At 41.6% G+C, this 27,806-nt stretch overlaps 1 protein-coding gene across 1 annotated transcript; it reads left to right on the top strand.

Moving 5' to 3' along the window:
* Positions 1-665: 665 nt before the first annotated feature.
* Positions 666-26,715, top strand: LOC122447257 (DNA-(apurinic or apyrimidinic site) endonuclease-like). Its single transcript, XM_043477786.1, has 3 exons — positions 666-759; positions 25,300-25,391; positions 25,530-26,715. Exons 1-3 carry the CDS (start codon positions 666-668, stop codon positions 26,430-26,432), a joined length of 1,089 nt encoding a protein of 362 aa, XP_043333721.1. The 3' UTR covers positions 26,433-26,715.
* The last annotated feature ends 1,091 nt before the right edge of the window (positions 26,716-27,806 follow it).

The raw sequence follows: 27,806 nt of genomic DNA, 5'->3' as shown, positions 1-27,806 counted from the left end.
CAAAAATAAAAATACAGGAAGCCCAGTTAAATCTGAATTTCAAATAAACCATGAATTCTTTTTAGTATCAGAAGATCTTCTGCAATCATTGAACATATGTATACTAAGAAATTATTTGTTGTTCACCTGAAATTCAAGCTAACTGGGCATTCTGTATTTTATCTGGGAACCCAGTGGATCTCCAAATAGTGTGGATTTTGACAGCTTTAGGGCTGGAAAAAAATCACCTACAATGTACAAGAGTCCACAGAAAAAGCAAATAATAATATTAATAAGCTACTGATGAATGTAATTTTATAAAGGACTGGGAATTATATCCTCTCAAGCTGTGCCAGAATCTCCTCTTCTTTATGTTTTCCGCATCTTAATGAAAGGCACTATCAATCACCCAGTCTGAAATTCTGGGAGCCATCCTAGACTCAGCCCTTGCTGTTAACCCCGACTCTCACTAGACTAAAAATCCACCTCCTAACTAGCTTTTGAATTCACCCCTTCCTTCTGTTGCACTGTTCAAGTCTCTTAGACAAAATATTGCCACAGTCTTCTAAGTGGATCTCCACCTCCATGTGACCCTATTAAAGTGAGCCTGGAGACAGATTCATCTAAAATCCAAATCTAATTGAGTCGCTTTGCTTAAAGATCTTTGACGACTCCTTGCTCTGACGATGTGCCTCAGCGCTCTGCAGGAGCCAGCTCACATGGCTGTTTGTCTCAACTCTGCAATCCGTGACACCAGTTGGGAGCTTGTAACTGATCCAGGTGGGAATATTCACACCACAGGAAATCGACCAGCGCTACAAATTGAGGGCTTTTTTTTTTTAATTGGAGAGCCAGTTGTTAAATATTTACATCCCAGTCCTGCTAGGTCAGTTAGGATATACTTGGCTGCAAGAAATAGAAAACACAACTGATGATAGTACATCTCAAAACACGGTCCCGGACTAGAAGCATCAACAGCATCTGGGAACATGTTAAAAGTAAAAATTCTCAGGGCTTACCTTAGTCAGACCCTTTGAATCCAAAGTGGAAAAGCAAGGGTTGGGCCCAGCATGAATACATGAATATATGTTTATGTACTGGGTTGGCCAAAAAGTTCATTTGGATTTTTCCACACCATCTTGTGGAAAGACTCAAACGAACTTTTTGGTCAACCCAATGCATTAATGGGAGAGCTTGTGGAAGTGCAGAGTCTAATTCAGTGGGTCCAGAATGAAGCCTGAGATTCCACATTTTTAACAAGCTGCCTGGCGATGCCAGCCAGTACTGCTGGTTTGCCAACCACGTTTTTAAGTAGCAAGGGCTTAACCACAAAAACATTAGTCATTTATCTGATGAGAGGACTAGAAGCAGGCCACGCAGGACTGGGTCAGAGGCTCAGAGACACCATCGTGCCCCTTTCTTCTCAATTCATTCAAGTGTAGGCTGATAAATGTTAGCAACCAGCTGGGCTGGGGGCACCTGCTGATTTGCAGCAGTTTGATTGTAGTATTTGCCACTTTTCCATGGTATAAATACTTCCATATTAGTTCATTTCAATCTACCCAATGTGATGTTAACTAGTTTGTAACTTGTTACTTTCAGTAACTTTCAGTTACTTTCAGTAACTTTCAGTTACTTCTTGAAAATTTAACAATCAGATCTCATAAGTCAGTGTGAGCTGGCTCTGGTACACCACTGGCTGTAGAGCTGTGACCCAGGTCAAAGGATGGGCACCGCTTCACTCATGGGGATAAAAGTGCTCTGAGCGTGGGGGGGTCCACGGCTTTGCAGATACACGGCAAGTCAGCAACATTTCATCAAAGGCCTGTGGATGAACAGCAAGCCTTATTACTGGTTTAACTCATCCCAGACAGATGAGAGGCTTCCCAGTGGTCACTGGTGGTAAATCACCTGCCAATGCAGGAGATGCGGGTTTGATCCCTGGGTCAGGAAGATCCCCTCGAAGAGGGCATGGCAACCCACTCCAGTATTCTTGCCTGGAGGATCCCAGGGACAGAGGAGCCTGGCGGGCTACAGTCCATGGGGTCACCAAGAGTCAGGCACAACTGAAGTGACTGGGCACACACACAGAGACAGATGAGGACTGTCTGACACAGTACGTCCCCTACATGCGAGACCTCAAGTAGCAAACTTTCACAGACAGGAATGAGTGTTAACATGCCAAATCAGGTAAATTAGCTCCCATGTCTGGCATATACTGTCACATGGGTGCTTCCTGGACGAGTGGTTGTCCTTTCATGGACTCTTACTATAGATGGTGCTATAGTGCCGTATCTTCATTTCAAGCTCAGGATGTATCCAGACATCACTGGATGGTTTTTTCAAAAGGGTGGATAGAATTGAATCCAGCAAGGAAGCAGAACCTGTGCCATCAGCAGCAGGCATGAGTGAAATCGCAGCCTGCCCTCCGTCTCCTGTTGCTGATGATCCTTCAGCTCTACCATCTCCCACCTCCCCTCCCTCCTCCAGACAGTAACTCTTCTTGCCCATCCTCTTGATGCCAGCCCCTGTGTGCCAGCTGTTGTACTGTACTACTGTACTTTTCAAGGTGCTATATTGTAAGATTCAAAATGTTTTCCTTATTGTGTATGTTTATTTTTTATGTATTATTTGTGTGAAAAGTATTATAAACCTATTACAGTACAGTACTATATAGCCATTGTGTTGGTTGGGTACCTTGGCCAACTCTGTTGCACTTACAAACAAATTGAACTCATGAATGTGCTCTAGGAACAGAACTCATTAGTATGTAGGGGAGTTTATATTTAGAAATACTGGATTAGGGGGAGGGGCCAAGATGGCGGAGGAGTAGGACGGGGAGACCACTTTCTCTCTTACAAATTCATGGAAAGAATAACTGAACGCAGAGCAAACTTCACAGAATAACTTTTGATCGCTAGCTGAGGTCATCAGGCGCCCAGAAAAGCAGCCCATTGTCTTCGAAAGGAGGTAGGACAAAATATAAAAGATAAAAAGTGAGACAAAAGAGCTGAGGACGGAGATTCGTCCCGGGAAGGGAGTCTTGGGCGGCATTGCTTGGGCTAGGGTCCGGGCCTGAGTGCCCTGAGGACAATCGGAGGGAGCTTCTGTGAGGTGCCAACTTGAACTGTGGGAGACCAAAAGAGAGAGAGTACATTAACCGGCCGAACACACTGCCAGCCATTCGCAGAACAAAGAGACCGAGAAAGTCCAGAGAAGAGGTCGCAGGCTGCGGACCGGCCCAGCCCCGCCGGAGGCGGGAGGCAGGGGGGAGGGGAAGGTTGCGGCAAGACACAGGGCGCAGGCACCCGACCGGCGCGGGCGGGGACTGGGGCTGGGGACGCAGAGGGCGGAAGGCGCGCGCACCCGACTGGCGCCAGCGGAAACTGAGACTGGGTCCGCGGAAGGGAGTGAGTGCGCCACACCTGGGGATAGTGCGCCCATCAAGCCCCTCGCTGCCTGGACCGCTCTGACGGGGAAGGCACAGAGAGCAGGCGCAGCTTTTCGCGCTGCGCTTTTGTGGAACACCCGAGGGCTGGAACCTCGCGCAGCGCGGGCCGCGCTCCATATAGAACAGCTGGGAGCCTGAGCAGCGCAGACGGAGAAAGCGGTGTCAGCCCCTCCCGGCAGCGCCAGCCCATCCCCGCGGCGCAAGCCCGCCCCGCAGCGCCAGCCCATCCCCGCAGCATCAGCCCCTCCCAGCAGAGCGACGGAACTAGCTACCTGAATAAGAGTCCACCTCCGCCCGCCTGTGTCAGGATGGAAATGAGGCTCTGAAGAGACCGGCAAACAGAAGTCAAATAAACAAAGGGAACCGCTTCAGAAGGGACTGGTGCAACAGATTAAAATCCCTCTAGAAAACACCGACTACACCGTAAGGGGCCTGTAGATACCGAGAAGTGTAAGCTGGAACGAGGAGCTATCTGAAACTGAGCTGAACCCACACTGACCGCAACAGCTCTAGAGAAACTCCTAGATATAATTTTACTTTTTTCTCTTTTTTTTTTCTTTTTTTTCTTTTTTCTCTTTTATTTTCCTTTAAAATCCCCTATTACTCCCCCATTACTCCTTAACTTTCATTTCCATAGACTTTTACGATTTTTTAATTAGGGGAAAAAAAAAAAATTTTTTTTCTTTTTTTTTTCTTTTTTTTCTTTCCTTTTTCTCTTCTATTTTCTATTTTTCTTTTTCTCTTATTTCTTTTAAAGTCCTCTAGTACTCCTCTACTACTCCTTAATTTTCATTTTCAATACACTATAACCTTACAAAAAAAAAGAAGAGAAGCCCTATTTTTAAACCGAAGATTATTCTCTCCCAATCTTGACTCTCTGTTTTCTACCTCAGAACACCTCTATTTCCTCCTTTCCCCTTCTCTTCCCAATCCAATTCTGTGAATCTTTGTAGGTGACTGGGCTACGGAGAACACTCTGGGAACAGACAGCTGCGTAGATCTGTCTCTCTCCTCTTGAGTCCCCCTTTTTTCTCCTCCTGCTCATCTCTATCTCCCTCCTCCCTCTCCTCTTCTTCATGTAACTCTGTGAACCTCTCTGGGTATGCCTAACAGGGGAGAATCTTTTCGCCATTAACCTAGAAGTTTTCTTATCAGTGCTGTATAGCTGGAGAAGTCCTGAGACTACAGGAAGAATAAAACTGAAATCCAGAGGCAGGAGACTTAAGCCCAAAACCTGAGAACACCAAAAAACTCCTGACTATATGGAACTTTAAGTAATAAGTGACCGTCCAAAAGCCTCCATACCTACACTGAAACCAACCACCACCCAAGAGCCAATAAGTTATAGAGCAAGACATACCACGCAAATTCTCCAGCAACGCAGGAACATAGCCCTGAACGTCAACATACAGGCTGCCCAAGGTCACACCTAACACATAGACACATCTCAAAACTCATTACTGGGCACTCCATTGCTCTCCAAAGAGAAGAAATCAAGTTCCACGCACCAGAACACTGACACAAGCTTCCCTAACCAGGAAACCTTGACAAGCCAATCGTCTAACCCCACCCACTGGGTAAATCTTCCACAATAAAAAGGAACCACAGACCTCCAGAATACAGAAAGCCCACTCCAGACACAGCAATCTAAACAAGATGAAAAGGCAGAGAAATACCCAACAGGTAAAGGAACATGAAAAATGCCCACCAAGTCAAACAAAAGAGGAGGAGATAGGGAATCTACCTGAAAAAGAATTTAGAATAATGATAATAAAAATGATCCAAAATCTTGAAAACAAAATGGAGTTACAGATAAATAGCCTGGAAACAAAAATTGAAAAGATACAAGAAATGTTTAATAAAGACCTAGAAGAAATAGAAATACTGGATTAATACATGAAGAGTGAAGTATAGAAAACTTATGGAAGGTGAATATTGTTGATGGGGCTTGGGGCCGGCCACTGCTCAAAATGTACACGCACACACACACACACACACGTATCTCAATAGCTTCTTAGCTGATCTTCATATATCATGGTGAAAGGCTGAACGCTTTGCCCCTAAGTTATGGAAAAGACAAAGATGTTCACTCTCTCCATTTAATTCTTCTACTCAACATTTTTACTGAAAGTTCCAGTCAGGGTAATTAGGCAAAAGGGGAAAAAAAGCATCCAGATTGTAAAGGAAGAAGTAAAACTATCTCTATTCACAAATGACATGATCCTACACATAAAAGTTCCCAAGGAGTCCATGAAATGCTATTAGAACCAATAAACAATTTCAGCAAGGCTATAGAATACAAAAATCAATTATCTTTTAAACACTGGTAATTAATTATCCAAAAATGAAATTAAGAAAAATATTCTATTCACAATAGCGTAAAACAGAATAAAATACCTAGGAATAAATTCAAAAAAGAAATGCCAGACTTGCCCACTGAAAACTAAAACAGGGGGCTGGGGAATGACTGTTAATAGGTAAGGAGTTTCTTTTGGGGCTTATGAAAATGTTCTGCAATTTGATACTCTGATAATTGCACAACTTTGCGAATATACTATGAAAACAACCAATGTGTATACTTAAAAACTGGAAGTTATGGGATGTGAATTATATCTCAATAAAATGTTACTTTTTTAAATAGGGGCAAAGAAAGCAATAAGACCTATACTCATTCTACATACATTAAAAGCACCTGTTAGATGACAAGGGCCTTCTGCATAAGAATATCCCAAGTGCCTGGTAAACATGTAAAGTCCAAAGAAAACAGATACAAAGAAAGACCAGAATCTACATTTTTAATAGCCCTACATGCAGTCTTTACATACACTGCTATCAGAGAACAATTCATATATTAAAAATCTATAAAATGTAAAAGACACTGTCCTTACCCTCAGGAGGTTATCAAATAATATTGGATAATGTGTCCCCAGTTCTAAGATTCTCTGTCATTAGTCATGGCCTTTGGAGTCACCAGGAGTAATTTAAGCAAAGATCAGGCTGAGAGTATAGATATTTGATTATACTCAAGATGCTTCACAAGAAAAGAAAGCCTAGCTCATAGAGTACATTACTGACCAAAATTTACTTAGGTCATAAGGAACCCTACCCCCCAGCAAAATATTTCACACTTGTCTACCAGTTTCTGACCCCTCTGCATAATTATAATTATTGAAAGAATAGGTTATTATCAGAAGAGCTGGAGGATTCAAAAACTTCACCTCAAGTTCAAAACCCATTATCTTCTGCAGTCCTTGACTATCTTCTCTCTGTAAGTGTTTGGAATCTCATGACCTTTAGTATAAAACACTGAACATCTCAGCTCCAAAGGTACGATGCAAGCTCCTTATTAAGGTACAGAATCAGTGTGCAAGCAGAAATTTAACTTTCTAGCAACTACATATCTATAAGCGTAAGGAATGTAGGAGCTTCCCTGGTGGCCCAGTGGTCCACCTGTGAGTTTGATCTCTGGGTCGGGAAGATCCCCTGAAGAAGGAAATGGCAACCAACTCCAGTATTCTTGCCTGGGAAATCACATGGACAGAGGAGCCTGGCAAGCTAGAGTCCATGCGGTCACAAGAGAGTCAGACATAACAGCAACAAAACAACAGCAGCAAGAAATTTAGATCTTTTTTTAAATTGGAGCATCATTGCTTTTACAATGTTGTGCTGGTTTCTGCTGCACAACAAAGTGAATCGGCCATATGTCTACATATATCTCCTCCCTCAGGAACCTTCCTTCCACCCACCCCTATCCCACCCTCTAGGACATCACAGAGCACCAAGCTGAGCTCCCTGAAGACCTTTATCTCACATAAAACTAAGGTAAAAGCATACATCCTATGAGAATGACTGCCTCTGAGTGACACAGTTTAACAGAAACAGAGAATTATAGCATTACTTAATGTACAATCACTTACTGTGATGCCTAATTTTTGAAGCTAAAGAAAGGGAACTTTTCCTCCAAGTCAATGTGACACCTCTTTAAGTGGAAAGTCTGTTACATTTCCCCATTTCAAGAAGATATTTCCTCTGTTCCCTACTCCCCCACAGATACAGCTTAAGCATAAATATAATGAACAAATAACAGTGCCACCAGAATGCGAAGTGAAAGTGAAAGTCACTCAGTCGTGTCCAATTCTTTGCAACCTCTTGGACTATACAGTCCATGGAATTCACCAGCCAGAATACTGGAGTGGGCAGCTGTTCCCTTCTCCAGGGGATCTTCTTAACCCAGGTCTCCCACATTACAGGCAGATTCTTTATCAGCTGAGCCACCAGTGAAGCCCCAGAATGCACAGTCCCTGTCTATCTGCAGAAGCCAAGTCTGTGAGGGAGAATTTGGCCTTGTGGTTACAGGAGAGATGAGCCAAGCCATGCACCAGGGTACTGAACACTGGATGCAGATTCTGAAGTCCTGAACTGGAATTCTAAGTATTATGGTTTGCTGGGTATTTAATGATTATGTAAAATTGCAAAATTCCCTTAAGGGCCCTGAGCTCCATTTCCTTGTCTGTGAAATGGAGCTCCTCTATGGGTTCTTCTGAGGATCAGAGGACTTAGCGGATGCTGTGTGCACTGCCCCACATCCTCCCTTTCCCTCAAGATGGAAGCACTTATGAGTTTCTTCAGGTGCTAAGACTGTAGAACTGACATCTCATCCAGAGACTGTCCTGGGCTGAAGATGGCTGATCTGGGAGGATTGAGGACAGAGGGACTAAGTAACGTGCATCCATTGAGAAGAGACTGTGTGTGTGTGTGTGTGTGTGTGTGTGCGCACACGCAGTGCGCATGTGGAGTGCTAAGGCGCTTCAGTTGTGTCCGGCTCTTTGCGACCCTATGGACTGTAGCCCGCCAGGCTCCGCTGGCAAGGATACTGGAGTGGGTGTCCATGCCCTCCTCCAAGTGATCTTCCCCACCTAGGGGTGGAACCCACATCTCTTACATCTCTTGCATTGGCAGTGGTGTTCTTTACCACTGAGCCACCTGGGAAATATTCAAGTCCAAATTCCTGCCCCAACTTCCTGCAGCTCTGCAGAACCATCCCGGCACCAGAGCTGGGTGGGGAGTGGGGTACCGGGTCCTCACTGCACTGCAGCCGGGCTCCTCTCGGCTTCAGCTTCCTTCCTCACTCTCTGAATTCCCTGCCTGCCTGCCAACCTCAGAGTCTACTTCCAGAAAGGCTGCAAAAAAGGAGAAGCAGTAAGTCCCCTATGAACAACTTGCATCGTGAGATCACATTTGTTAGGCCAATTTGTTCATAAGTCCAACAAAGTTAGCCTAGGTACCCAACCAATGCAATCTGGCTATGTAGTACTGTACCGTAATAGGTTTGTAATACTTTTCACACACAAAAAATCAAACACAAAAGAGGGGCCGGGGGTGTAGGAGGGAGATTCAACAGGGAGAGGACATATATATATATGTATGGCTGATTGATTTTGGTGTATGGCAGAAACCAACACAATATTGTAAAGCAATTAACCTCCAAATAAAAATAAATTTAAAAAATAAAGACATTTTTAATCTTACAGTAGAGTATCTTGAAGGGTACGTTAGTAAAGTATGCCAGCTGGAATACTGGGGCTGGCATCGAGGGAACAGGCAAGAAGCCGTACTGACTGGAGAAAGGAGGGGAGGGGAGAGATGATAGAGCTGAAAGATCAGCAATAGGAGATGGAGGGCAGCTGCGATTTCATTCATGACTGACACTGATGAAATGCACGTTCACATCTTTGAAAGTTTGCAACTTGAAGCAGATTTACTATAAAGTAAATGAGTTATAGTTTGCGAACCAGGGGTTACTACTTAAATGTTTGACATGGTAACCCCACCCTTTGGGTGCATTACAGTAAATCAGACACAAAATGGGAGCCCTGCACCCCCAAAAGCTAAGAGGATCCAATGTCCACTCTTCACCATCCTGGGCTGCTGCTGAGACTGCTGCCCTTCTATTTACCTACACTTGGAAAAGCCCCGCCTGGCTCTGCAATCTGGTCCCACAATTTCTGCAGGAAAAGACTTGAGATCTGCCTATAGACCAATAGCTAGGGCTTCCCTGGTGGCTCAGTGGTTAAAAAAAAAAAAATCTGCCTGCAATGCAGGAGAATTTGTGGTTCGATCCCTGGGTCAGGAAGATCCCCTGGAGGAGGAAATGGCAACCCACTCCAGTACTCTTGCCTGGAGAACCCCATGGACAGAAGAGCCTGGCTGAGCTACAGTCTATGGGGTCACAAAGAGTCAGACACAACTGACGTGACCGTCTCTCTACTGAGATACGGGGAGAGAAACCTCTAGAGGTGCAGACAGGAGTGTTCTATGGCCAAATAAAGCATGGGAAACAGAACCAGCAAAACCAACATCTTCTCAAACATGTTTGAGGCTCATAGAAACTACCAACCCCAAAACTAATCTGTTTTACTTGTTTTCCCCACTGCTTTCACATCTGTGAAACCTTTATATTAGTTAAAGGCAATTACCATATTCTGTGAGAGCATGCTTTGGGAAATGTTGGCCTAAGTTAGGCATTAGTAACCGAAGACGGCTGAAAGAGGAAACTGACATAACTAATCCAACTGGCAAATTAATTTGAAGTTCAGGACGTACTAGAGAAGAGAAGGGAGAGAGAGATCCTCAAAGAGGTTTAGGAAAAAGTCAAGATCAAGGGGTACAGATCCAGGCCAAGGGGGCTCTAGTAAGAATGGAAAAGAGTAAAAATTAGTAGAAACTATTGGCTGGAGTTAGCAGAAATTTTTTACTGACTGAATTTATGAAGATGCCAAGGGAAAAGGTAGGAGATATGGTTTAGAGCCTGGTTTCTGGTGAAAAATTTCATGGCTGAGAGAAACAGGCAGAGCAGAGGGAGAAAGGTAACAGAGTGGATATCAGATATGGAAATTTTCTATTCCATGTTCGCTGGAAACTTGTTTCTCTTCTTTTACTCTGTATTCACCAAGCCTGAGTCATGAAAGCTCTCAATTAATATGATTGAATGAGAAGGACTCCAACAGGGAATATTAGTAAAATATGTAAGAAAAAAACAAAACAAAACATGGGACTTCTGTGCCCAAGAATAGTACTGAGTCAGTGAAAAAGGCTGCAGATAAACCAAAACTGAGTCATCTTAGTCATGCACGTCATTTAACTCTAAATCCACATGTAAAATAGGAAATGAGGGATCCTGAGAGCCATAAAAAGCAATGATGGAGAGTGGAGTGTCTCTTTTCAAGCACTAAATGAGTTATATTTTAAAGAAGACAAATGGGAAAATAGACACTCAAAGAGGATAAAAACAGTCATCAGTAGGGTGTAGGAAGGAATAGAAAAAGCTAAGATAGCGACTGAAATTATGTCCAAGAAAAAAGAAGTGACTACAGCAAAACCCCTAAATGTAGATTGGATTTTAAAATATATTTGATATGTTTATATGCTTAAAGCTTATTATTTTGTGTGTGAAAAATACTCTCAACCTCAAGAAAGAGGAGGAGAAAAGAGGAGCTTTAAAAATTGCATGCTTCAGGTTCGTGGAAATCTATTGTCTGCCAGCATCAGACATGGTATTTACTTCAAGCCATATTCAGCCATGTACAGTATTTCAAAAGTGCCACCTAGTAATTTAAAATGACAAGAAAAATAATATAATGGATGCATGCCTGATTTCTCCTTCTCCCGTCCCACAATAAGGGTGAGGGGTCTGAAGGCTCTTGATTATTCTCTCAACAGAAGCAGCAAAGACTCTGAAAAGAGCAATGTTGGATTTGATTTCTACTTGGATATTTCCTTTGATGACCTGAAACTCACTGATTCATTCCTCGAGAAGGGAAGGAAAAGGCTCTGAGGGCATGAGTATGGGGCAGGCCAATGGCCTGGTGGGGCTTCTGTTTTACCCTCTGTGTGGAGTCCTTTCGTTTTCAGGAATGTGTGCTTAGGAACTTGTAGAATACTATAACCAAATCCAACCTAGTCACTTATTGAAAGAGGAAGCCTAAAAAGCAAGTGAAGCCCAGAATATCTTTTTTTAATGCAGGGCTCATCCTTTTTTTTTTTCTTTTTTTTTTAAACCAATCTAGGTAATGATATGTATCTGTGCTCAGTTGTATCTGACTCTTTGTGACCCCATGGACTACAGCCCACTGGGTTCCTTTGATCATGGAATTTTTCCAGGCAAGAATACTGGAGTGGGTTGCTCTGTCCATGGAATTTCTCCAGGCAAGAGCACTGGAACGGGTTGCCTTTTCCTCCTTCAGGGGATCCTCCCAACCCAGGGATTGAACCCACATCTCCCGCATTGGCAGGCAGATTCTTTACCACTAACACTTCCTGGGAAGCCCCTAGGAAGTGATAACTAATGACTAACAGTATCACAAAAACTGAGTGAACCAGATTTTGATAGAAGTACACAGCACCACCTTCATAAGGATTCTTGCCAAAAAATTCAACCCACGTCTGATCAATCCCTTAGATCTAAAGCCTATGCTACGGGAAACACAGCCAACAACAGCACGAGGATGTAATCAACAAAAGTCAAGTTATGGAAAAGTCTACAAAATGAAGGATCACATTTTGTCAACAATGTAATAATGAGGAAATTAAGAGACATGGCAGGAACATTTCAAATTAAAAGAGACCTAAAAGACAGCTAAACCAATTGCAATGTGTGGACTTTATTTGGAAAGTCAAACAAACTGTTTAAAGATATGTAAAACATCAGGAATCTGTGAATGTTGGATATTTGTTGATATTAAGCAATTGTTATTCATTTTTAAGGGGTGAGTATTGGCGTTATGGGCTCCCTTGTTGGTTCAGCAGTAAAGAATCTACTTGCCGATGCAGTAGACTGGAGTTTGATCCCTGGAAGAAGATCCCCTGGAGAAGGAAATGGCAACCCACTTCAATATTCTTGCCTAGAAAATCCCATGGACAGAGGAGACTGGAACGCTACAGGTCATCAGGTCACAAAGAGCTAGATGACTTAGCAATTAAACAACAACACATGTTGTTATGGCTATGTTTAAAAAAAGGACTCTTAGAGTCTCATTTGACTCCTCACTCCACTAAACTCATGCCACCCCAACAGTGAGACCCCACAGCTTACGGATATCAATGTAAAACCCAAGAAAAAAGCAATAAGTTCTTGACTTCTAAAGTCAAAAGGCACAATCCTAGTGTAAGAGAGCAAATATTTGAAAGTGGATACAAAAATGTTAAAGGATAGTTCTCCAATTATTTAAAACATGATGCAAATCAACATGTGTCAAATACTTTATTCAACTAATTCATTAATGAGGGAACCACAAAGATGTTAAAACCAGTTCTAAACAGAATCTGAAGAACAAATATATGTATATTTATACATATATGTGGGCTTCCCCACTGGCTCAGTGTTAAAGAATCCACCTGATAGGCAGGAGACACAGAAAATGATGGTTTGATCCCTTGGTTGTGAAGATCCCCTGGAGAAGGAAATGGCAAGCCACTCCGGTATTCTTGCCTGGGAAATCCATGGACAGAGGAGCCTGGCAGGCTACAGTTGGTGGGGTCCCAAAAGAGTGGAACATGACTGAGTGACTAAACAACAACAATACATATATGTACATGTATACAAACACAATCAGGAATGCTGAAATAAATTTGCTCACAGATACAAAACTATTATCGTATAGAGCAATAAAATATAATATTTGGGGTCATGTTTCTGTAAGTGAAGACTAGCAGTTGCTCTAGGTTTGTCTAGTGATAAAAAAGAATTTGTATTGCCTTGGACAAGAATAATTTGCATTACTAATAGCTTTCTAACAAGTTAACTTCTTCCCTACAGTGACATAAAAGAGAGAAGTCAATAGAGAGGCAATCAAGAATCACACCCTTATACATCATGCCGTCCCCAAAGGGTCCACCAGACCACAATTTCTCAAACTTGGCACCATTAATACTTTGGCCCAGGCGACTCTGTTGTGAGAATCTGTCCTATGCCTTGTATGATGTTTAGCAGGCTGCCTGGCCTCGACCACTGGATGCCAGTAGCACATGCCATGCCCAGCTGTGACAATCAAAAATGTCTCCAGGAACAGTATGGACATTTCTTAAAGAACTAGGAATAAATCACCATATGATGCAACAATACCACTCCTGGGCATACACCCCGAGGAAACACAGCAGCACTATTTGCAGTAGCCAGGATACAGAAGTAACCTAGAGGCCCATTGACAGATGAATGGATAAGGAAGTTGTGGTACATATACACAGTGAAACATTATTCAGCCATAAAAATGGAATGACTCTGAGGCAGATGAACCTGAAGCCTGTTATACAGAGTGAAGTAAGTTTGAAAGAGAAAAACAAGGATCATATAGTAACACAAATACATATGGAATCTAGGAAAACATATCTAGGATACTGATGAACCTATCTGCAGGCCAGGAATAGAGACTGAGACATAGAGAACAGACTTATGGACACTGCAGGGCCAGGAGAGGGTGGGACAGATTGAGAAAGTAGCATTGAAATATACATATTACCATATGTAAAATAGATTAATGGAAAGTTGCTATATAACACAAGGAGTTCAATGTGGTGCTTTGCGACAATCTAGAGGGGTGGGATGAGGTAGGAAGTGGGAGGGAGATTCAAGAGGGAGAGAATACATGTATACCTATGGCTGATTCACCTTGATGTATGGCAGAGACCAACACAACATTGTAAAGCAATCATCCTCCAATTAAAAATAAATAATTTTTTTAATGTCTCCAGGTAGATCCTAAGAGTTCTCATCACAAGGAAAAATACTTTTTCTTTCTTTCTGTGTGTGTATGTGTGTGTGTGTGTGTGTGTAAGACAATGGATGTTAACAAAACTTATTAACAAAACTTAATCATTTCACTATACATACAAAAATTAAGTCCTTATTCTGCACACATTGAACTTAGTGCTGTATGTCAATTATATCTCAGTAAAACTGAGGGGGAAAATGTCTCCAGACATCACCAAATGAAAATCCCTCTTTAGACAATGCTCCATACCCCATTTAAAATACATGTACATGTAGTAGTCTCTTTTGCCAATTCCAAGTCCTAGACAATGTTTCCTGACAAGTCAAAACCAAATTTTCCCCTGTCTTTTGTACTCACTATCTACACTAGAAGCTGCTTTCTAAAGTAGAGAGAGTCCTCAAAGAAAGCCAGAAATATATTGAATTCCCACTCTCTTGTGTTAAGAACCAGGAATGGGACAAGGGAAAGTGCAATGACCTTTAAGTAAAAGGATTCAGTGCTACATTAAATCTTTAATCCATTTTGAGTTCATTTTTGTATATGATATTAAAGAATGTTCTAGTTTCAACAGTTTCAAAACTATCTCCAGTTTTCCCACAGCACCATTTATTGAATAGACTGTCTTTTCTCCATTGCATATTCTTGCCTCCTTTGTTGTAGATTAATTGACCATAGATGCATTGGTTCATTTCTGGGCTTTCTACCCTATTCCATTGACCTACATGTCTGTTTTTATAGCAGTACCATATTGCTTTGATGATAGTAACTTTATAGTATAGTCTGAAGTCAGGGACCCTATTCTCTCCAGCTCCATTTTTCTTTCTCAAGATTGCTTTGGCTATTTGGGGTCTTTTGTATCTCCATACAAATTGTAAGATTTTTTGTTCTAATTCTGTGAAAAAATGCCATAAAGACCTAAATGTAAGACCGTATACTATAAAACTCTAAGAAGAAAACACAAGCAGAACACCCTTTGGCATAAATCGCAGCAATATCTTTTTCTATCCTTCTCCTGGAGTAATGGAAATAAAAACAAAAACAAATAGACCTAATTAAACTCAAAAGCTTTTGCATAGCAAAGGAAACAGTTTTAAAAAATGAAAAGACAACCCACAGAGTGGGAGAAAAATATTTGTAAACAATGCAACCAACAAGGGCATTAACTCCAAAACTTACAAACAGTTCATGTAGCTCAATATCAAAAAAATAAAACACAATAAAAAAATGTGCAGAAGACCTAAACAGACATCCCTCCAAAGAAGACATACAGATGGACAAGATGCACATGAAAAGATGTTCAGCATCACTAATTATTAGAGAAATGCAAATCAAAACTATGAGATACCACCTCACACCAGTCAGAATAGTCATCATCAAAAATTTTACAAACAATTAAAGCTAGAGAGGGTGCAGAGAAAAGGGAACCCTCCTACAGTGTTGGTGGAAATGTAAATTAGCTACTCTGAAGAAGAGTGTTGAGGGTCCTGAAAAAACTAAAAGTAGAGCTACCATATGGTCCAGAAATCTGGGTATATATCAGGAGAAAAACATGGCTTGAAAGAATACATGCACCCCATGTTCACTGCAGCACTGTCCACAATAGTCAAGACATGAAAGCAATTTAAATGTCCATTGACAGATGAATGGATAAACCAATACAATATTGTAAAGTAAAATAAATAAATTAATTTAAAAAAATAAATAAATGTCCACTGACAGATGAATGGATAAAGAAGATGTGGAATATAGATACAATGGAATATTATTCAGCCATTAAAAAGAATGAAATAAGGTCATTCACAGCAACATGGATGGACCTGGAGATTATCATACTAAGTAAAGTCAGTCAGACAGAGAAAGACAAATATCATATGATATGACTTATATGTGAAATCTAAAAAATGATGCAAACAAACTTATTTATAAAACAGAAACAGACTCGCACATTTAGAGAATGAACTTACAGTTACCAGCAGAGGAAGGGTATTTGGGACTGACATGCACACACTTCTATATTTAAAACAGAAAACCAATAGGACCTACTGGATAGCACAGGGAACTCTGCTCAATACTCTGTAATAATCTCAATGGGAAAAGAATTTGAAAAAGAATAGATGCATGTCTATGTATAACTGAATCATTTTGCTGTACACTTGAAATGAACACAGCATTGTTAATTAATTATACTCCAAAATGAAATTTTAAAAAAATTTAAAGGATTTTGGAGGAGAGAGAACCTGAAGGTTTTCTCACAGGTATAGTTCAGGGAAAAAGCCCACCTCTGAGAAAAGTTTCCCACCTATGCCGTGGAGAGTAGAAATACCAGAGGATTCACCTAGGCAAGGGAGAGCTGGAGACAACCCCTTGAGTCTGATAAGATCTAAGAGTTCAAACACAAATTGGGACCTAGCTTTGGTGGAGAGAGATTGAGTCAGAAAGCATAAGTTGAAGTGTTTACCATAGAGTGTAGCCTGAAGTTCATGGGGAAAGAAAAACAAACCCCAAAATGCCCTGTGACTGGGTCAAGTCTGAACAGACTCAAAAATCACTAAATGTGACTGAAATTCCCAGGAGAGTCTGGATTGAGTTCTACTCTACATTCAGACTGGGAGTTCAGGGCAGCAAAATAAAATTTTATAGACAATAACATTTTATTTTTGCACACTCAGGTTGGTGACTATAAAATCTGTGCCAGTACAGGCATAGGAAAGCTGGTCCCTGGACTGAGAGAAACCTGAGGTTTTTCCTCAGATAGACATGAAACTTGCTCAGTTAAGACTGAACAATAACCAGCAGAAAAATCTGGCCCCTCTAGGAACTGAACCACGCCCCGAAACTGTTGAAGCCGTTGGCTAATGCGCATTGCACGGTTGTGAACTCTCACAAAATGCCGGCAGCACAGAATGTAAATAACAGCTGGTTATTTTTCTAGATTCTTTCTTTTTCATCCTTCTTGGCCACTATCTCACAAACAAATGAGTTATTTTCAGAAAATAGGAACATCCGGAAAACAGAAATTCCAAGAGTCCAATCTACTGATGGAGATCCAATTAGAAATGTAAATCATATATAGAGAGAAGCACTAACATATACACATTACCATGTGTAAAACAGCTAACAGGAAGCTGCTGACTAGCCCAGGAAGCTCAGTTCTGTGCTATGTGATGACCTAGAGGAGTGGGATAGGGGTAGGGTAGGATAGGAAGTGGGGTGGGAGACTCAAGAGGGAGGGGATTTATGTATACTTATAGCTAATTCCCGTTGTTGTACAGCCGAACCTAACGCAACACTGTGAAGCAATTATACTCCAAATAATAAATAAATAAATCATACATAAATTCAACGACTGTCCGCTGAGCATTTCATGTGCTAGATGCTGGTCTAGGCACCAGAGACAGAGAAGTGACAAGTGGGTTAATATCTTGCCTTCCTGATGTTTATGGTCTAGAAAGAGAGACAGACATAACTTCCCCCCAAATAAATGAATATATAATATGATAGGTACTAAAGAAAAATAGAACAAGGTAAAGGGACATAGAGTAATATATGTTAGGTGAGAATTCTGGGAAAAATTTGAACAGAGTCATGGATAAAACAGGAACAATTTACCGGCTATCAGGGAAAGAGTGTGCCAGATGGAGGGAAGAATGAGTTGGAAAACCCAAAAGTATGAATGTTCTTGGCCTATTTGAAAAGCAGAAAGGAAGCCACTGGGAGAAGAACAAATGAGCAAGGGCAGAGCGTGAAAGGAGTTGAGGACAGAGAGGTAGATGGCAGCAAGTTTAGGTAGGTCAAGGTAAAGACTTTTGGATTTTATTCTGTGTGTTTTAGTCACTCAGTCCTGTCCTACTCTTTGCGAGCCTGTGGTTTATAGCCCGCCAGGCTCCTCTGTCCATGGAATTCTCCAGGTAAGAATACTGGAGCGGGTTGCCATTTCCTTCTACGGGGTAACTTCCCGACCCAGGGATCAAACCCGGGCCTCCTGCTCTGCCATTCTAATGAGATGGAATCTTGCTGGAGAGATGCACAGAATGATATGGCTTACTGCTGATTGAAAATGAACCACAAAACTCACAAATGGAAGCAAGGACACTGCCCAGGAGTTTTGGCAAGTGATCATCTGGAATTAGTGTGGTAACAAGTGGAGTTGGAGAGAAATGGTCGTATTTAGGATACATTCAAAAGGTAGAGTTGACACAATTTGCTGATGGATTGAACATGGGGTGTGATGAAAACAGAGAAGTCAAAATAACTCCCAAATTTTTGGCTTGGAGTTGTCATTTATTAAAGACTAAGAAAAAAGTAGTCTGGCAGGAGAGTCAAGAATTTGGAAATGTTAGATAGACATTGGATATTTGAGTCTAGAATTTAGGAAAGAGATCAGGGCTGAACATATTATATTTGTGAAAGTCATCACCATATGGATGGTATTTAAAATCATATTCTTTGATGAGTTCCCCAAGAATACTTTTGTCCTGAAGGATTTCCAAATGTATGAGGAAAACATCATCAATTTGCAGACCAAAATTCAAATTCATAGAATATTTTTTAATCTTTAACATCTGCTAAAGAAGAATCCCAACTAGATATGAAATAATTTGTTTTTATCATGACAGATGATGCTCCAGTTAGGTCAAAAATCTGTATTTATTAAAATTTTTAAATGATAGACTGACATTCCTCATTTTATTACTTCATTCCATTGTATGATACATATTGAAAATAATTGTGCTGGGTTTTCTAAAGCAGACTATACAAAGTGTCACAAATACAGTTGTTAAAAATCATTCAGTAAATACATGCAGATTATTAATCATTGTTAGTTAATAGAACTGTTAAAATAAACAGCAGGCAAAAGATTAAATGATCTTGCATTCTTGGCAAACACTCCTTGAATCATGAAAGCACTTCACAAAAATTACTATATTCTTAACTCCTATTCAAGATTTTCCTGTTCAAGGACACACTTGTCAAATATTCAATAATCAAAAACAAAGAGATAATGTGATTTATGGTTACTCATAGATATCACACTGCATATGAATGAGCTAAATTTGAAGCACCAAGGAGAGAAAAATCTTATTTGTAACCTAAACTAGCTTTACAAGTGCCAAAATCTATGGTAAAGTTGAATTGTTTCATACTACACATAAGTAATAATTCTACACATTTTTATCATGAATCAATATGCAGAAGGTTTTAATTGTGATTAGCAGTATTATGTAAATTTGCTGTGAAAAATACAAGGAAAATTTAAAGAACACTTTGCTGATATTGATAAATTTAGAGTTGCTTCTCAATTTATATAATTTCCTCTTTGAATTCAATGTTAACAATATGGCACTGACACAAGAGTTAGTGAATTTACGTAACCTGCACAGATGTCACTTCAAAACTCCTATTTGACTTCAAAGTTAAATTGATGCTTCTCTGAACTAGGAACCACATGAAGGAAGTGGCCTCGAGTGAACACTGTGTTGCTGAGACCACCTGCATGGTGATGGCGCTGGAGACAACCCCGTTAAGGCCTCAAATGAAACTGTTAAGATACCGTGAATGCTAATAGAGATCTCTGCCTTGTGGCTGCCTGGGACAAGCCTGGCACGTATGTTCCCTTGCTTATTAAACATGCCACCTACTAACCAGAAGTGGTTTTTCTGCCTCTGTTTCCATCTCTCCTTGCCCTCTGTACCAGAACTCCTGAGGTGGTTGTCACTGTTCACTCACTAAGGCGTGTCTGACTCTGCAACCCCATGGACTGCAGAACACCAGGCTTCCCTGTCCTTCACTATCTCCCAGAGTTTTCTCAAACTCATGTCCACTGAGTCAGTGAAGCCATCCAACCATCTCATCCTCTATCATCCCCTTCGCCTCCTGCCTTCAATCTTTCCCAGCATCAGGGTCTTTTCCAACGAGTTGGTTCTTCACATTAGGTGGCCAAAGTATTAGAGCTTTAGACTCAGCATCAGTCCTTCCAATGAACACCCAGGACTGATCTCCTTTAGGATTGACTGGTTGGATCTCCTTGCAGTCCAAAGGACTCTCAAGAGTCTTCTCCAACACCACAGTTCAAAAGCATCAATTCTTCAGTGCTCAGCTTTCTTTATGGTCCAACTCTCACATCCATACATGACTACTGGAAAAGCATAGCTTTTACTATGTGGACTATCCTCAGTAGATTTTAAAGAAAAAAGGGCCTGAGAATAAGGTACGAGACTTCACCCTATCACAGACGGATGTTATTTAACCTCTCTTTCTTTCCTTCCTTTTCTCATATTATGAAATCAGTGGTTCTCAGCCTGAGGATCCTGTCAGAATCCCCTAAGAAATTTTGCTAAGTGCACATTCCCATCTTTGGGGGATTCTTGCCCTCCATGGCTGGGGAGAGACTGACGGTGATGAGGAAGAGGAATTGCGTAGTTCAAAATTGTCACAAAAAATGATTTTGAGAAGAACTTCCTGGCTGAGTCCCATAGGCTGCACCACTTAAGTGCCCCACCCCTCACCATACTACCCAGCCAACTAAAATAATTCCTGATTCTATGGCTTACTGAATCATAAAAGAATCTAATAGATATGGGATAATACATAGCATCTCTTGCCCACCAAACTCAGTGACATATGACTGCAGCTAGCCTGTGGAGGTCAATGAAGTCCCTGTGACCACACACTCCCACTGCCCCCCTCCCTTAAAATACCCTTAACATCCTCCCCTTAACTTATTCAAATCAGTTTCACATGCAAACCAGAGCCAAATTAGAAAATTAAACCTAGCAGACAGAAATGTGCTAAACATTTGCAGAATAAGCACATAGGAAAGTACAAAAATCAGTTTTTATTATGAAATTTGTAAAAGCAGCTCGCTTCCAATTTGGACTCTTCTTGCTAATGAAATCATTTTTCTCATCCTCCCAGCTGTGCAGGCAGGAGAGTGAGTTGTCACGGTCCCCGCTGTCAAGCTCCAGTCCCACTGAACCCAGAGCAGTCGCTGAGGCCTCTCTCCCCCCATACTGAATTTAGGAGGTCTGGAATTTTCATCAGCCAGAGCACATTCTGCGTATGTTGTCGGTCTCAAATGTTTGGACACCAGTCAGCATGTATGACAGGGTGACTGACAAGTGGCAGTTCAACCAATAAAGGGTTGAAAGTGTTCCTCTTTTCCACTTTGCATTTATAGAGTCAAGTGTTGCTCCAGGATTATTTTGTTTTGAGGCTACATTCTGAGATTACATCTCTAGCTAAAAATTGCATTTCTAAATAATAATGTGTGAAAGAGATTGCCTGAAAGATTTTGCCAGCCTTTCTGAAAAGATGCCAGTGGATGAGCCATCTATCTTAGAAAATTTTAGATTGACAGTAAAATGATATGTAAGCACAAATGGAGACAACACTTTTGTTCACTTTCTGCAATAGAAGTTTTGAAATAGCTTTTTCATGTATATGCTTTATAAAACAAATAAATTCCAAAATGGAGGACAAAATATAATTAAAATTTATATTCAGAGTACCATAACAAAAACAATATATAATCCAGTGTCACTAAATTGAATGCATGGCTTGTCACCAGCACCTGCATTTCAGAAAGTAAGCAAGAACTGTAGGTAACTAGAGCATACACACTCAGTCATGTCTGTTCTTTGTGACCCCATGGACTGTAGCCCTCCATGCTATTCTGTACATGGAATTTTTGCAGGCAAGAATACTGGAGTGGGTTGCCATTTCCTTCTCCAGGGCATCCTCCCAACCCAGGGATCAAACCTGCATCTCTGGTGTCTCCTGCAATGGCAGGCGGATTCTTTAGCACTGAACCACCTGACTAGATCTTTCTGTAAAGTTACCTGTAACTGAGTTTGAAGTGAAACAGTGTAAAACATATAGACAAGTCACATTGTTTTTTCAAAGATATTCTAGTTCTGGCATACTTGGTTTTTATTTTTATTCTAAAGTTATGGATTTATCTTCTTTATATATTTTTATTTTTCTAGCTTAATATTTTATTGGGTTTCCTTGATGACTCAGTGGTAAAGAATCCACCTGCAATGCAGAGGGTATGGGTCCAATCCCTGGTCTGGGAACTAAGATCCTGTGGGGGAGGGGGGTGCTGGGGCTCCGGGCGGGAGGCAGGGGTGTAGGCTTCCCTGGTGGGTCAACTGTAAATAATTCATCTGTCAATGCAAGAGATGTGAGTTCAGTCCAGATGCAGGTTCAATCTCCAGATCCCCTGGAGAAGGAAATGGCAACCCACTCCAGTATTCTTGCCTGGGAAATCCCATGAACAGAGGAGTCTGGCAGGCCACAGGCCATGGGGTCACAAACAGTTGGACATGACTTAGCAACTAAACAACAACAAAAAATTACATGTATATTTTGAGGAAAATAAGAAAAAATAAAGTCATGCCTTGAAATCTTGTTATCTAGAGATGGTTCTTGGTAACATTCCCTAAAGTGGACTTTAAGAGTATGGACATGTGTGCACACATGTATGTGTGTTGAGATGAAATTTTAAAACAGCATTTATTCCAAAAACTCTTGCTTCTATAGATGAACATAACAAAGTGTCTTGGAGTAAATTTTCCTTTTTCAGGAAAGAGTCACTAGACAGACTTCTCATAGCTACTCAAAAGTAAAGGTTAACAATCACCTACTGCCTGATGAAGAGATACAGCAGAACCTTCGGGAATCTGACAGTCTTGCCCTCCCCATATCCTTTGATGTGCAGAGTCATCCTCTATGGGGAAGGTAGACAAATCTGCATACAAGTCGAGGAGCCTCCTGGGAGGGAGAGAATGTGAGCATGGTATTTTCCTGTTTGAAGTTCAAATGTTAGAATACTTGGGATGATCCTGACAATGGTCTGGTGATAGGAAAAGACCACAGAGTTCCAAATGGAGTTCTCCAGGCTGGCAGGGAAATTGTGGGGTAACCCATTCTCTAAAAACGAGAGCCTGAGGTCCAGGGGAAGTTTTACTTTCCAGGGGAAAAGCTTGTCCTCAGCATGGCGTGTGGTTGAACTTAGAAGAGCCAGGAGATTCAACAAGTGAATCTAATTAGATGCAAAAGAGGCTACCTTGAGATTCAGAGCTTAGAACCCCATGTGACCTATGGAGATATCTGAAGCTACAGACACAAGCTGCCTCCCAGGGGACAGAGGCATACAGGCGAGTACAGAGACGTGTGACCTAGAGATGGAACTTAATAAAGGATCAGGGAGGAAGGCAGACACATGGACCCAGTCAACCAAGCCAATGGCTGCTAAAACAAGGCCCAACACGGAACCAATCAGACTGTGCACAGACTGTTTTAGACCGAATAAGCCACGGAGGTTCTTGAACAATTTCAGGTGAAATAATCCTCAAGAAACTATGAAACTTCTAAATTATATCTTTGGAGTCCCAAACTGTCTTAGAAATGAGAAGGATGTGACTAGATCTGTAACCCAAGCTGACAAATTGACCATACCAGTAACATGAATGCATATATGTGTGTGTGTGTGTGTTTTGAAATAGAGCATCACATGAAACATAAATCCTTATCAATTACTGATTTTCTGTTAGGCTTATTATACATTGACTCAAATATCCATTCAACAAGCATTTATAAAACACTTATAATATACAAGGCACTGTGTATACTGTGTTGAATAAGGCACTGTCTAGTGAGTGTTTCGCAGGCAAGAACAATAAATTATAGCACAATTTGATAAGTGTGCTTTCATTGAGAAATAAACAAAGCATCGTGGAAGGCCAGATTAATACTATATACAAGTGATTTATATTCCTTTTTCTCTGACCACTGCCCAATCTCTCTTTTCTGATTTGCCCATAAGCAGGGAAGCCACAGAAGGAAAGTAGGATAATCTGCATGTCAAATGGTCAAGTCAGATGAAGACTGATGCCTTGATGACATCAATGGATTTGGTACTTAGAAGGTCACTGGCGAATCATTCAAAAAACCTTTTTTTGAATGCTGCAATCTTTGCATCTCAGTGAGTTAGGACCTAAAATAAAGGTGTCTTTTGGTAGAATTTAATAAAGAAATGTTGCTAATTCTAGAGATTTACAGAAATAGTAGTTTTTATTAGTCTGCTTGCATATCTTCCACCATCCCTCTCCATCAGAGCAAAGGGAATCATCTTCCCTCTCCTTTTGGAAGGGCTTCCCTGGTGGCTCAGACGTAAAGAATCTGCCTGAAACGCAGGAGACCTGGGTTCAATCTCTGGGTTGGGAAGATGCCCTGGAGAAAGGAATGGCAACCCACCCCAGTATTCTTGCCGGGAGAATCCCATGGACAGAGGAAGCCTGGTAGGCTGGCAAAGAGTTGGACATGACTGACACTATCACTCTATTCACTGCTTTTGGAAACCTCCTTCGTTTCCCAGGGCAAAGGAAGGGATGGTCTTGCCTCACTCAGATGACCCCACTCCCCTCTTCCTGGGCAGACATGGCCCCTCCACTCTAGTTGATACAGTTTGCATATGTGAACAAGGTTTTGTCTAAGGAGTTTAAGGGGTTAGAGCTCAGCCTTGAAAAAAAACAAAGGGAATTTTTTCTTTTTTCACTCTAACCATTACTTCTGTCAACCAACCTCTCTAGAATGTGTTCCTCTGACTTTCCAGATTCAATATGGTACCTGTGTACTGAGGATGAGGAAGACAGAAAAGGATTTACAGTTCTCCCAATTCCATCCTTAGAATTATTCCTTCAGCTTCACTTAGTGACTTTCCATCTCTTCGAAAGGATACATTATACAAATTTTAAAATGGGAAACTGGCTTCAGGGACTTGGAGCTCTACAAGCTGATGACATTTCTTTTTTTTTTTTTTAATTGGAGGCTAATTACTTTACAATACTGTGGTGGTTTTTGCCATACATTGACATGAATCAGCCACGGGTGTGCATGCCCCACCACCACTCCCACTGCCCCCCGCCCCCGCCGTCCTGAGCCCCCCTCCCTCCCCATCCCATCCCTCTGGGTTGTCCCAGTGCATTGGTTTTGAGTGCCCTGTTTCATGCATCAAACTTGGACTGGTCATCTATTGCACATATGGTAATATACATGTTTCAATGCCATTCTCTCAAATCATCCCACTCTCTCCTCCCACAGAGAAGGAGGATATTTCTTTGAAAACATTACTTGGGCTCTTCCGCGTCTTCGACCACCGCTCCCTTTTTCCCACGTTTCGGCATCACTGTAAGGTACGCCCTTTTGCACCAGTTCCACTTGGCCCACTGAAGCAGTATTTTGATCGCGTTGCCTGCTTCGGTCCCTGTCTGGCTCCTCCTTAACCCAGCACAAAGAATGGAGCACGCTGTGCCCCACGTGGGTAACTGGAGTGGTCACGTGAGGCGAAGAAGAGTAAGGCAGGAGCGAAGAAGAACGAAAAAGAGGCCGTAGGAGAGGGTGCAGTTCTGTATGAAGACCCCCCAGATCAGAAAACCTCACCCAGTGGCAAATCAGCCACACTCAAGATCTGCTCGTGGAATGTGGATGGGCTTCGAGCCTGGATTAAGAAGAAAGGTTTAGATTGGGTAAAGGAAGAAGCCCCAGACATCCTGTGCCTCCAAGAGACCAAATGTTCAGAGAACAAACTACCAGTTGAACTTCAAGAACTGTCTGGATTATCCCATCAGTACTGGTCAGCTCCTTCAGACAAGGAAGGGTACAGTGGTGTGGGCCTCCTCTCCCGCCAGTGCCCACTCAAAGTCTCTTATGGCATTGGTGAGGAGGAACATGATCAGGAAGGCCGAGTGATTGTGGCTGAATATGATGCATTTGTGCTGGTGACAGCCTATGTGCCTAATGGAGGCCGAGGTCTGGTGCACCTGGAGTATCGCCAGCGCTGGGATGAAGCCTTTCGCAAATTCCTGAAGGGTCTGGCATCCCGCAAGCCCCTTGTGCTATGTGGGGACCTCAACGTGGCTCATGAAGAAATTGACCTTCGCAACCCAAAGGGAAATAAAAAGAATGCTGGCTTCACTCCACAAGAGCGGCAGGGCTTCGGGGAATTGCTGCAGGCTGTGCCACTCACTGACAGTTTCCGGCACCTCTACCCCAACACGGCCTATGCCTACACTTTTTGGACCTATATGATGAATGCGCGATCCAAAAACGTTGGTTGGCGCCTTGATTATTTTTTGTTATCTCAGTCTCTCTTGCCTGCATTGTGTGACAGTAAAATCCGTTCCAAGGCTCTGGGCAGTGACCACTGTCCCATTACCCTATACCTAGCTCTGTGACACCTCTTCCAAATCACGTTGAGCCTAGGAAATAAGCCCACCAAGCTAGCTTTAAAATTCTTATCCCCAGACTTCTTTAATAACTGCTATCTAGAGAAATCTGCATTGTATTTCCCCTCTAAGCTGTGAATCCTTTAACCAGGCTTCTAATAACAGATGTAAGTTCTCAAGGAGGGTGTTTGTGTAGGGGTTGTGCTTTTTTCTTTTTCTTTTTTTACATTAAACAAAAGCTACTGATATTTCCTTTGAACTGTCCCTGTGAAAATAAAGAGCCATAGTTTCAGCTTTAAAAAAAAAAAAAAAAAAGAGAAAACATTACTTGATGGATACGTTCATTTATCTAACTCTACCTGGTTGAAATGGCAGTTGTCCACTCAGTTTCTCTTTCAAAATCCACAAATGTGTGTAGCAATAATTGTAGGTCCACTGGAAGCTGATCTGTTTTTACGAAGTGAAGGAGTTGCCATCTAAAACCTATAAACTGTCACAGTCTGTCATCATTGCAAAGTTGCGGTCATTATTTAAATTAGGCTGTGAATGACTTTTTTTTCCCTCTGTGATGGCCTTTCAGATGGTGATGAGCCATATAGCCAGTCACAGTAAACTGGCACTAAGCGTTCTCAACCCATTAGTCCTGCCCATAATTTGATGTTTTCAGGAAAGCCTATAGATGATATAAAAAAGATTCTGTCCCTGTTTATGCCTGTTAGGGAAATAAGTCCAAGAAAATGTTTTTGACATAACTACCTGAATATGAGCTAGACATTAGGGCTGCTGCAGATGGGGGAAAAAAAAAATCAAAAGCCTTATTTATTACCAGCTATGATACATCCTTGGTGAGAAATCTCTCTTTGAATAGGGCAAAAGTTATCTGTCACCTTTGTTTAGTATTCAACAGTTCATAAAGCCTTAAAGAGAAATAATGTCATTTAATTTTTACGATATTACAATGCCTTGGTAGAGCACGTAGTCACATCCTTATTCTCATTTTACATATGAGAAAAGGGAGACCTAGGACATGTTTGGTGACTTACCCAAAGTTACAACAGAGTTGGTAAATAACAGAACAACCTAACCCCAGCTTGTATCTCCAAAGCTCCTCTCTACGAATGACTGCTCTTGAGTCTTCTCTTGCCTTAACATCTTTTGCATAATAAATTCATTTGGTTCAAAAAGATGAGTAGTCAAGTTCAAGAGGCAGACTCTCAGTGCAGCACTTCACACACTTCTCAAGTGCAACCTGCACTTCTCAGGAGCTTCTGACAATCCCAATTCCCAAGCCACATCCTATCTCAAATACATCAGAATATCTGGGGGTGGGACCAGATGTCAGTACTCTTTTCAACTCCCAAGAGATTACAATGGGCAGTCAAT

The sequence above is a fragment of the Cervus canadensis genome, chromosome 9, assembly GCF_019320065.1.
Source record: "Cervus canadensis isolate Bull #8, Minnesota chromosome 9, ASM1932006v1, whole genome shotgun sequence".
Taxonomy (NCBI): Eukaryota; Metazoa; Chordata; class Mammalia; order Artiodactyla; family Cervidae; genus Cervus; species Cervus canadensis.
Note: the sequence above shows the minus strand (reverse complement) of the source record. Positions and strands in the feature narration are given on the sequence as shown.